Here is a 13,091-nt window from a genome sequence, read left to right as displayed (position 1 = left end):
TTGTTTGTAAAAAAAGAATAAGGAAGGAGTGAGATATCTCAGTCTTCTCTGAATAATTCAATTCTATTCAATTCAACTTTTATTTCAGACAATTGTCCATATGGTATAATACATTACACAAAAAAAAAGATGAAGGAGAGAGGACCAAAACTTGTAATGTAATAGTATATTTTAAACTGAGCGAAATACTTGGTAAAATGCAACATAACGACAGAGGGCGTGTTATTTTTATTTCGACCCTATGTTAAAGAAACAAAGATAACTCGATATTTTATTAATCGACCATACCTTCAAAGTGGCGGACGTTATTGTTGTTGAAACTAAGTAATATACAAAACTAACAGTGAGTGATATAGCTTTGTATGTATTTTGTAATAAGTAAAACGATAAACTAATATTTTACCTCAGACGTATCAGCCTGTTAGTTTCATGGTTGTTTTGATTCGGGAGTTTAGTTTAGTCTTCTTGTAAATTAAAAAGCCAACTATAATCATTTGTACAAGAACGATCTACAAAGAAAATATTATAATTCAGTTCTGTTAACTTATGTTGCTTTATGCTTGGTTTCCAGCAAAAAAGGGGGAGGGGTGGAACAAGGGCGTAAGATCACAGCAAGTGATTTAACCAATCACAAGCGATTGATTTTTTGAATTGTCGTTTAGTAGGCAAGTCAATTGAGTTGCATCTACTTCCTTGCGTTGCATCTCTAGTGGGAACCAACAATCAATCAGTTAAAGCTTGATTTATTTTTGTATTATTATTCTTGTTACCGTGGAAAAGTTCACCTTATAAAATGTATTTTATAGTACATTAAATACCTATATTGTAAACTATTTACCAGGATTACAATGCAGACAAACGCCGTGAACGACCAAATTGCGCCCGATTCAATCTCTAACCAGCATCTGCAATGTTATAAAGAATGATGATATATTAGCTGCATTAAATCGTGTAAACTACAGCTTCGAGGTACTTGTACAAGGACAATACAACATTGTATTAATAATTATTATTAGATATAGGTTGGAGTCTTTGAACGACTTGATGCAATTAAGATATGCAGCAAAAGATAGAGTTCTTTAGAAAAGTTCAAGATAGTGAAAACAAATGTGAGGCGACTAAACTAGAATCTTTATCATTTTTTTTTATTTGTGGAAGCTAATTTTAGGTTTTTATTATTGTTCTGATTTATGAAAGAAGATCTTTGTTTTGCCCAAAAAGTCCAAAAGTAGTAATAAATAATAACAATTAGATATAGGCATTTGTAAGTAAGCTGTTTGATGTACTATGCTGTTTATTCAACTTTGCAATTTAAAATACCCTTTTTTAAAATTACATTTTATTTTCCAGTACACTTGAACCTTCAGCTTTAAGATTTTATCCAAATATTCTTGTTTATGCGCAGTTAAGGTTTATAGGCTGCAAACTACAGCATTTTTAAAAATTGATTTTTAGAATATCAGCAATGTTGCTGTTGAAGTTACGCTGACAACATTTTAAAAAATTATTTACTTATCCGACGCGTAGTGATGTCTTGTCACACACGCAGTTATCAAGACAACAAGACCGGGTGCAATCCAACCGATGTAACGGCAGTAAACAAATCGCTTTTCATGATCCATAAATGAGTGTTTAATCTTTATGTAGATATCTGTTGACATGATCAGCATCCAGAAGAACACTACCGTTAGACTGTAGTGCAGACTGGCCAGCAATGACTTCACATGCCAATCTACTACGAATCTAACAAAAAAAAACCAATTTCACTCTTTGTTATATTTATTTATAGTCTATTATGCTATCAAACTTTGTGAAAAATGTGATGTGCCCATATAATATGAACATGATGATGTCATATCACTACCATATTTAAGCATATTACAACACTTTTTTGTCAGAGTAGACAAAGCTTATAACATTGTTTATCGTTATGTTTTCCAATATCCTTGTTTACTGTAAGAGTATTAATGCGTTATGTACCACAATACACCATAAATGTGTATAGATTTTAAATATTAAAATGAAGACCCCGTCTCGCATAATTATAATAAAAACAACTGTTAAAATTATATATAACACCTACGTTGATTGCAAAAAAACATAGTCGGCCCTCTAAATTAAAAAGAAATTACTGTATATAATTTGCTACCATTCTGGGTCAGTTAAATAACATTCAAACACTTTGAACTTATCAAAAAAATTTCGGAAAGGAAAGTATATACAGTACTTACATTCATTTCTAAGAAAAAAAAGAAGAAATTCACCAGAAGTAAAGCAGTTACCAAGTGCCGTAATAGTCTGTACCTTTCGGATTTTCTTATTTCCCTGAAAGATACCGTAATGTACTAATAATTATAGGCCTAATAATATAAATATTAGAAAATTATTTGGGTTTGAAGTTTATTTTATAAGAAACTGAATACAATATTCCAAATCCTTTACCAAATATGGTAGTGATATACCAAAATATGGCAGAGACGTCATCATGTCCATATATGGGCACATCACATTTTTTGTCAAACTATAGTTATAGTGTAGACAGCTTTATAAACATTCTCGTTATAGTTGACACCTCTTTTAAGATATGATTATACTTTATCAATAAACATACATATAACGGGTTTTATGTAACATTATAAGAAGGTAACAGATTAGCGGTGCAGTATAATGTCTAGCGATGAGAGAGCATGCAGTAGTCCATGTGGAGCGACGTTTTTAGTCAAAAGACGCAATACTGTATGCTGTTTATTGTCACCTATAGATGTAGACATGATAGCGAAGTGTATCTACTTTCGAAAACGTGCAAAAAATCGTCAACTGTTATAGATGAAATAAAGCTTGGTTCCTATTAGTATAGGACGAAACGCATGTATCTTTACTAATCACAAGAGATTTATTATAAACTATCACTTAAAGCTAACTTACTTGATAATGGTTATTGTTATAAGGGTAACGATCAGGAAAAAACTGGATATTCCTAGAGCGAAGTTTGTGAGAACAGATAGAACTCGCTCCTCGTTGGTTTTCTAAATAACCAAATAAAACAGAAATAGTATATGAAATTCAGTAGAACACCTCGGATGGGACTTCCAGGGTAGTGATCTGGAGGTCATGGATTCTAGTCCCATCTGAGAAAATAATAGGGCATCAACATCTTACCAATTACTCAACTCACGCAAAGCTAAATCCACAGTATTTAAAGACAATTTTGACAGCCAATTTAATAAAAAAAAGTAATACCGATTATTTCCATTTCTTTTATTATTACTTTGTAATTGTTTCTATTTTTACTTTTTCTTTAATAATATACTTAATTAGTTTTCATTTTTTTTCTCTTAAATTGGATTTTTAATGTTTCTATGGCACTATAAAGCTGAGTGAATTTTGTGTTTATTGTTGGAATTTTTATTTTAATCGATTTTAAAATTACAATGGATTCATGGATCAATTTAGTCGGCCTATTTATAATACCAAGTTGTCATGTTCTAAGTTAATTTTGGTTCGCACAGGGACGCAGCGCAAGGACGACGTAGACACAACGCTCGGAATTGACCAATCACAAGCGAAAGTTGTTGCATTGTGATTGGTTGCGCTTACGTATTGCGTTGCGCCACTTCTCTAGTGGGAACCATACACTGGAACGTGACAACGTACGGTAGTACTGTATTAGTATTTATTCTCACATAATTCGGCTTCATGAGTATCACAAATGACGTCAGATGATTGCATTTACATGTCACGTCATTAATGGTGTGATCGTCGTTCTCGTATAACGTTAAACAGCCTTCCGCTGACCATAACCTAAAATAGAATAACAACAATGTATGTACGCAGCCAACAATCTTAATTCATTCATTTCATTCATTCATTTATTCGGTCAAGATCAACATACAATACATGATTACATAACAATGTTACAATACAGAAAGCGTTGGTTCCCACTAGGACACAACGCAAAGATGTAATCGCACCGTGCGTAATTTTACCTGACATTACATGACGTGTGATTGGTTGCGGTGCGTCCAAGTGTGAACCAAGTTATATGGTGAGAGCAGCAAATCACCAACTCAGTATGTGTGTGTGAACCCATACTTATACCTGTTGTATACTTGACTTGGTTTTGTAGATTTTGTAGACCTACGATATCTGAACAATGCTTACTTACGCCTTCGGCTCATGGTATTCATGTACAAAATGGCACACTGGCAAGTGCATCACTTCTGTTTCATTTTCTGTTGCTAAATTCAGCTTTGAAATAAATGTTATGTAAACGGTTTTAGTGCCAAAATATATAATTAGGAGAAGACTGTAGTATTGGACACTTTGTCGTATGAGGATCACAATACTAATGACAATATTTCTATTTCTTTATTTTTTTAAACAAACAACAGCAGAAACAAATTCGGCAGTTACAGCATGGTTAACAAAAACACAAGACAAATACGTACTTAGAAACACTTAAACTCTACGATGAAAAAGAAGAAGACTGACATTTAAAATGTCGATATGGGATAGACCTGTACTAAACTATTTTAAGATGTAACAAAATAAGAATAAAAAAATAAGGCCAATATGTCATGTCTGTTCGTCTGTAGCTGTGTAATTTAATTCTTTTAAAATGTGATGCTAAGAATTACTTAAGCTCTGCGTACACTATCAAATTAGTTTGACAAAAATAGTGTGGTATCCTCAAACATGGTAGTGATATGACATCATCATGTCTATATAAAACAAAATCACATGTTGTTCTCACATACAGTTTGAGAGTGTAGACAGAGCTTTATATATCAAAAGATGAACAGTAAAATCGATTTGTTACCGTAATGTTAGTAAACACAATCTCGCTTTCAGTGCTTATCGACTGATTATTTTTGTCGAAAATGGTGATGTCCACAATGTCAGAAACACTTGATAGAGGCTCTCCTTCTCTAAAAATAAGTATTAGGCTTCAAGTATTTATTTATAACGTGACAGTTTTCTACTACAACATAATGTGTCTCCCTAAGCCAATAATGGTATAATCCTTTTTCTCATACTTACAGTCTTACTACAAACTATGATAAAGTAGTGCGTACAGTAAGTTCATATTCAATGATTTTCTTGTTTTTGAGTCTATTTGTTGATTTTATATAAATAGTAATTTATTTTAACGTAATTTTAAACAAATAGTTTAGGTTAGGAAATTGAATGGCAATGACAGATTTATAAGAGGATTATTTAAGAAATGCAGATCAGCGCGGATGAATAAAATGAAGATAAAATTTCGTGACGGGCTGCAGCCTGGTGGTGGGCCAGAGGAAGGGGAGCAATGCGGAATTACTGTTGTACGTTCTTGTTAGAGCGATCCTGAGGAAAGAATTGCAGGTGGTCAAGGTATGTCAATAATTAATGTTTTGTTTATTGTATATCAGAAGGATGTTATGATTTTTAATTGTTAATGCAAACTGTGGGTATAGGCCACATTGTGTTTGAAGTAATTGAACATGGCGCTTCGACTGTGCAACACTTAAATATGGTAATCTCTTCTTCCTCGGTCACATTTGCCTCATTTTAAAATAATGTCACGCTAGGCTGAACAACACTCTCATGAATAATAAACAGTTTATTACGTCATACTATACAACTGGGATTTAAGTTATAAGCAAAAATATCCTCCAGGGTGGATTTAAAATGCAGTTTTAAAACGCAGCCTGTGTTAAAAATTTGGGATTTTTCAGATTGCATTTTGGCCCCCATTGGTTCAAAGAAGGCGAATAATTTTTCAATTCCCACTTCTAGTGAATATTTTAGTATGGTTTTGTCTATGTGTATGTATGTGTGAAACAATTATCTTAAAAGATACTGTAGATTTGTATTGTATTAGTTTGACCAGTGAACTGTAGGAACATTGTAGTGTACGTATATAGTCTGTTTATGATCAGATCATAATTTAACTTTTGGTACTCAAATTGTGATGGTTTTCTAAATAAGAAGTCAGAGTTACTTTCCCGTTTGGTTTCAGAAAAAGTTGATTTTATTGCATTGACAGAGATTTTACCAAAGCATTGTTTGTACCCGCCACTGATAAATGAATTTCGTGTCCAAGGTTACCAAGCATTTTTTTCGAATGAGGATTTTACTTCTGGTCGTGGTGTTTTAATTTATGTCAGAAATGGAATTTCAGTTTCTCAAATTTTCTTTAAGAAGAATAAGTTTGTAGAGTCAGTTTGGGTTAGAGTAAAAGAAGTAAAAACGGATCTTTTATTAGGTTGTGTTTACCGTAGCCCGACTTGTAGTATGGATAATAATATCAAGCTGAACTCATTGTTCCGTGAAGTATATAAATCATCTTTTTCTGACTTAATCGTTGTCGGCGATTTTAACTATAAAAGTATTAACTGGGAATTAAATTGTGTGTCTTCGGAAGATGGAGATTCCAGCAGAAGTTTCTTTGACACCATCAACGATCTATTTTTAATTCAACACGTTATGGAACCTACTAGATACAGAGAAGGCGAAACACCCAATGTTTTGGATCTGGTTTTTACAGACAAAGAGAATACTATAAATGGCATTATGCAGTCTCCACCACTGGGTAAAAGCGACCATATGGTTACAATTTTCATTGGATCTTGTAAGAGATGACAGAATTGAACCAAATATTCGAAGTTACAGGCATGGTAACTATGATTTGCTGCGCGAGAAAATTGGTTTGGTAGATTGGGATGTGGTTTTCAATGACAAATCAGGTATTCAATCGTGGGACGAATTCGAGCATATTCTTGCGAAGAATATTGATGAGTGTATCCCGATGAGGAAGGTTTGCCACGGAAGAAAACCTCTTTGGATGAACAAAAAAATTGAAAAGCAGATTGCCAAAAAGAATAAATGTTGGAAACAGTATGTAAAGGCCAAGAGAAAACAAAAAGTATGTGTGTCAGCAAAATGGTCGAAGTTTGTCCAAGTAAGAAATCAAACAGTAGATCTGATTCGATGTAGTAAATCTGACTTCGAAAATAAAATAGCAATTGAGATCAAATCTAATGAAAAGTCTTTTTGGAGGTATCTCAGTTCTCAGATCAATATAAAGTCTGGTATACCCAACTTAACTGATAGTAATGGAAGGCATGTGTCTGATGACAAGGATAAGGCTGAGTTGCTAAACACGTTTTTTAGTAGTGTATTTGTCGATGAAAATTTTTCGAATGTACCGGCTATTGATGACATTTCAGAGGATTTTTTATCTCAAGTTGACTTTCCTTGTGACGAAATCTTAAATATTTTATCAACGTTGAATATTACTAAAACAGCTGGACCTGATGGTATTCACCCACGCATCTTAGTCGAACTAAAGGATATCATTTGCTATCCCCTCCATATTATTTTTACGAAATTGTTTCAAGAAGGAGCCGTCCCTAATAGTTGGAAACGGGCTACAGTGGTACCGATTTTTAAAAAAGGAGTGAAGTCTGACTCAAGCAACTATAGACCTGTGAGTTTAACTTCGGTAGTTGGTAAAATTATGGAGAGAATTATCAGGAAGGAATTATTGGACTTTCTTGAACATCACTCACTTATTTGTTATGAGCAATTTGGTTTCCGGCAAGGTCGTTCTTGTGCTTTACAATTACTTGATGTTCTTGAAAACTGGTTTTCTTATTTTGATAATCAGGATTGTTTTGATTGTATCTACCTTGACTACAAGAAGGCTTTCGATAGTGTGCCTCATCATAGACTCCTTCTGAAAATGAGTGCATTGGGTATTAGAGGTAAACTTCTAAAATGGTTTCAAGAATTTCTTAACGATAGACAACAACGGGTTAGTGTCAATGGATGTGTTTCAGATTGGGCTGATGTTCGTAGTGGTATCCCGCAAGGAAGCGTCGTTGGACCTGTTCTTTTCATTATGTTTATAAATGATTTACCTTCTGTTATTTCTTCCTCTGTACGCATGTTTGCAGATGATACTAAATTGTATAGAGTAGTTAACACTGTGAATGATGCTCAAGTTCTACAAGAAGATTTAGAGAAAGCATGTGACTGGTCTGACAAATGGCAATTACCTTTTAACGAGGGTAAGTGCAAAGTAATGCACTTTGGGAAGAAAAACAACAAACATCTGTATGCCATGCGTGGTTTCTTATTGAATGAAGTTGATCATGAAAAAGACCTCGGTGTTACTATTGACTCTAAACTTGTTTTTAATGTACATGTGGCAGATGTAGCAATGAGAGCAAATCGGAAGTTGGGCATGGTATATCGAGCTTTCAAGTTTTTAAATATGGATGGGTTTCTTCGTTTATATAAAGCTATTATTCGTCCGACCTTGGAATACTGCAACGTTGTTTTTAACTCGCTACATTGTAAGGAGGAAGACCTATTGGAAAAAGTCCAAGAACGTGCCACCAAGCTTATTTTTTCCATTCGTCATTTACCTTATTCAGAAAGGCTGAAAATTCTCAACCTATCTACTCTCGCGCGCATACAGAAGGCAAAGAGCTCATTTGATACAGATTTTTAAAATTTTACATGGAGTGGATAGTATTTCTGCTGATTCTTTTTTTGAGCGTGATGAAGATGTTAGAACACGTGGTCATTCTTTTAAATTAAAATTTAAGTTCTCACGCACAAATTGGATGAGGGACTCATTTGGTCGAAAAGCTATTATATTATGGAATTCGTTATCGGAGGATGTAGTAGCTTCAAGATCAACCAATCAATTTAAGTCCGGTCTTGAACGGGCATGGTCCAACCACCCTCTTAAATTTGCGCCATATTCAAGAGTTGATGTAATTATCAAGAGGGGCTTATAGGCATAGCCTAGCCTCGACTCCGGACCCAGCATTGCTGAGCTCCGGAAACAAGTAAACAAGTAAACAAGTAAGTAAACATACATAAGAAAGTAGGTATTGTATAAAGTTGTGATAAAGTATCGTCTGAAATCATTAAGTCAGATTCAGGCAATAAATGTATGGTTGCATATATACGAAATGACAACTACATACCCGATCCAGAGCGGGAAAATCACCAAACTCTCCTCCCCATCCAAAGTGGTTCTAAAATGTAATTTAAAATCTTCCCACGGGTACAATTGCGATCATTTTGATACCCCATTACCCCTCCATAACCCCAACCCGCTGATAGTGGCTGATGTGGCGCAACATACTGGTGTCGGTCGATACGTGAGGCTTAGAGATTGAATTGTAAATGACAGAACAAAAGTCTACATTTTGTTGGAAAAAGGTGAACCTTGGAAGAATTATCAAGATATTTACTATTGCGCCAAGCATGAGTTTATTGCACTTTTTAAGTTAAGTGAGCTATCTAAAATAATACCAAGATCGTCGACAAAGTGTACATATAATTGAATCACATAGGCCTAAATCAATAAAAAGAGAAGTAAAATTTGGTGTTCGAAAGTGATCTATCATAGGCCAATTGCTATTACGTTAATCTCATCAAGTCAAAAATGTATTATTGACCTCGTATAATTAATATATTAGGGGTAAATTGATCTCGTTGACTCTTCCCGCTCCTAATGCCAGGTATACAATTCCATACACTTACCCACAGCCAGATTGCTGGAAGCACCAGATCAACGATACACACTAGACGAAGATGGTGAAGTAGGCCTATTAGGAATTACACTTATTGAAAAAGATAAGATTTTCCACGGCGAGATGTTTTCAATGTTAAATGTGAAAAAAAACACATGGAAAAGGTTTAACAGTAAACAGTTTTTTTAACAGTTCTATTCGTCGTCCGAGGAGAAATAAGTTCTTCCGTGCCGTGGTGTTCTTACCAGTACCAATAATGAAAACAATAATCTATTGCCGACAACAGACCTACTAATACTCTTTAAAACGTTTAATGAGAAACGTAAAATGTCAATCCAAAGATTGATATTGTCACAAGGGCGGTGCGCAGTGCAACAACTGCACAGAATGTCTATGAATGCTCGAAATCAATAGGCCTGCAAGAACCAGACTATCGAAATAACAAATAAATATAAAATAATAAGGTATAGTAGAGTATCTATCACAGATGAATACAGTAATCAACTGAATAATGGGTATGCAGTCCAGGAGGCGATAATTCTTTTCGTACATAAGTTGGGACCCCTCATGAAAGGTCACAAAATAAACATGAATATTCATTAGTCATATCTATAAGGTGTGACGTAAGAATTGAGCTAACTACAATTCGCTAATGAAAACGATTTCCGTCGAGAGGTCTGTGTAGTCGAGTGGATTAGATTATGGACTTTACTTGTCGATGTATGGGGTTCAAATCCCATGACCAACTTCTTTTTACTTTATAATGAGACAGATTATTTAGAGGGTTAGGTTTATAGAAGTAGTTTGGCTATCTTTCACAGAAGGGGGTCCTCAACTTATGTACGAAAAATAAAATCGCGAGAGGGCTACACTAGTGTTGGTAAAAGCTAGTGGACAATGTTGTCATTTATCAGAAAATAATAAAAATGTCTTTTACTTGGGTTTTTTACCTCATTGACATATCTTAATTAACTAATAACATTCCATTTATTTTTTAAATAGAAATCATTCTGAGATCAGTGTAAATGGCAAATAGTTATAGAGGGCAGCAGATAATTAAATAAAAATTGTCTGCTGCTCTCTTTAACTATTTGACATTTCAACTTATTTCTATCTATCTTTCAACACAGTTTGTAAGTTTTTGAACTCCTTACTCAAATCCAAAAGCTGATAATTTTTTCTTACCGGTAATGTCATTTGTTTAGGCAATTATACGCTGTAATCGTTTTTTTAAAAAACATAGATTTGTATCTATTTCAGTCTGCTGCCCTCTAGAATTGTCAGTATCGGATCCCACTATATATTTAAATGTATGTACATTGTTAAAAAAAACTGTACTACTTATTATACAAAAATGTAATGATCAGAATGTGGTTTTAGGTTGAAATATGATACATGATTAGGACTAATTAATATGTATACGGTGGGGTGTGTTCCCGTCGTCCATTGCTCTACCGGTGGATTGGTATGCTATGCTCAGTTGTAACTAGCGCCATCACAATTCAACTTATCAAATTATCCTGTCATTTACAGAAAGCAGTACAAGTTATTAAAGACAATTCTCCAGAGGATCTGTAAACAACGGTAAGTAATAGTTTACAGTTATTGCAGACATCACTACATTGCAGAACAGTAATGAATGTCTTTGCAAGTGTTGACATGAAATAAATGAATTTATGATGCTGCAGTAATATAATATTGAAACCAATTACAAACAAGCCTTCAATTAGTAGAGTGAGTTGTATTTTGATGATAAGAGGCTCGGCTACCGATCTTGTTATCATGTGTTCAAATCCCGTCAGATGGCAGGATTTTTTTATCATAAAAAAAACACTCCCTCCAATAGATTTGTGTTAATTAATGTAAGAGCATCTTGCATTTATGTGTGCCTGTGGACAGTGGGTAAATTCGCGTATGGCAATCCATGGAAATATGTCTGAAATACATTAACAGCAAAAGCCCCAGTGTTCTAATGCCAATAGTATATAATGGTCTATTTTAGTGTCTCTTATATTTAAGATCTCTAATGCGTTGTTATTATTCCCTAACTAGCTCCAACTAGCGGGGATTTTGATGTGTGCCAACATTGTTTTCTTTTTACAAAAGGCGAAGAGCGGCAGTTGTTTTGCCTTGGTACGTCTAATGTTAAGTAATGGACTGCACATCAAGATTCATTTGAACGACATTTCTTCACTCTTGCGCATTTCAGTAGTAATTACAATTGCCGCTAGATTAGGCCTGCCTACCTTTTGTTTTGACTGGGAATCGTTAGATAGAGAAATCAATCGTATATCAATTCAAGAATTCTGCAGACAAATTGTATGCGGAGGAATGCAGTGATCATAAAAAAACTAATTAATTACTGTACATAATCAATCTAATGAAAACAATCAAAAACGAAAGCCTACAAGGCAATATTTAACCAGCAGTGTTCGTTTGTCAATATGAAATAATTATCAAATTAGTTTTAAACTCATCTGCGTAGCATGAAATAGAAAAAGGTATGCCTAGGCCTACTGTATAATTATTTAAAACTTTTCGGCAGTAGAGTCGATATTTTTACGTGAACCGTTTAGTTTAGTGACTGATAACCTCCTTCCATTCAATCCATGACTTGGGTAGCCTAATTCTTCACATTAGCCCTAGGGAAACCTTTCGTAACAACACTACCCATCAGTCTTAGATTCCGTTCAGATACCTCATGGATACACACCGTCTTAGTAAACACAAAATTATAATTTTGTTGATAATGCGCGGTGAAATTTAAACCTGATAGGCCTAATTAAAAATAAACATTTGAGTCATACCAATATTATTAGTAATATTATTGATAATATTTTAAATATTTGTTTTAGATAAAATTCTTGATATTGTTATTTATTATGGCCTAATTGTTCGTTGGTTCTACCTTCGGCCTGCTAGGCCTATGCTATATTTCTACCGAAACAAGTCAACAGACAACAGGCCTAAAAAATGACATGTAAAACATCGTTAGCCTGGACCGGTGGTATGTAACGGGTGTACTTGTAACACAGAATCCTGGAGTCTCTCGGTATAATTCTTCCCCACAAAATAATAAAAATCAAATGTTTAACATTTGATTGTTATTCGGTCTACATCGCGATCGTGGTTTTGCTGATAATAAACAGCATGCTTTGTGACGTGAATAAGTTTGTCATACTCTAGAGGTCAAAGTGAGGTCAATAATCGCTATTTGTGTTGCAGCTCAAAACTGCTCCGCAATACTCGGTTAAAACAAGAAATAATCGATTAAAACACGCAATGGATTGAGTGTTTTTAATCGGTTATTTTTAATTGGTTATTTTATTTTGCGCCGTGTCTGCTGCCCAAAAATAATCGATTAAAAAAATAAACGGTTAATAATCGATTATTTCTGCTCAGCAGAAACAGGCCCAGTATCTATAATGTGTATATATTCTAAAAACCGTGTTTACCGAAAGTGCTGTTAGCATCATTAATCACTATTGTAATGTAATTTTAGACACTTAAACTTCAGTATCAAAACAAACTAATTTCTTCTCAAATGATTACGAC

General features: G+C 34.2%; 1 protein-coding gene across 1 annotated transcript; it reads right to left on the bottom strand.

Moving 5' to 3' along the window:
• Positions 1–413: 413 nt before the first annotated feature.
• Positions 414–4,090, bottom strand: LOC140057611 (putative adhesion G protein-coupled receptor E4P). Its single transcript, XM_072103328.1, has 6 exons — positions 3,987–4,090; positions 3,684–3,801; positions 2,926–3,026; positions 1,513–1,743; positions 839–905; positions 414–509 (listed from the first exon to the last, which is right to left on the bottom strand). Exons 1-6 carry the CDS (start codon positions 4,088–4,090, stop codon positions 414–416), a joined length of 717 nt encoding a protein of 238 aa, XP_071959429.1.
• Positions 4,091–13,091: the final 9,001 nt, after the last annotated feature.

Source organism: Antedon mediterranea, chromosome 8 (genome assembly GCF_964355755.1).
Source record: "Antedon mediterranea chromosome 8, ecAntMedi1.1, whole genome shotgun sequence".
Lineage (NCBI taxonomy): Eukaryota > Metazoa > Echinodermata > Crinoidea > Comatulida > Antedonidae > Antedon > Antedon mediterranea.
Note: the sequence above shows the minus strand (reverse complement) of the source record. Positions and strands in the feature narration are given on the sequence as shown.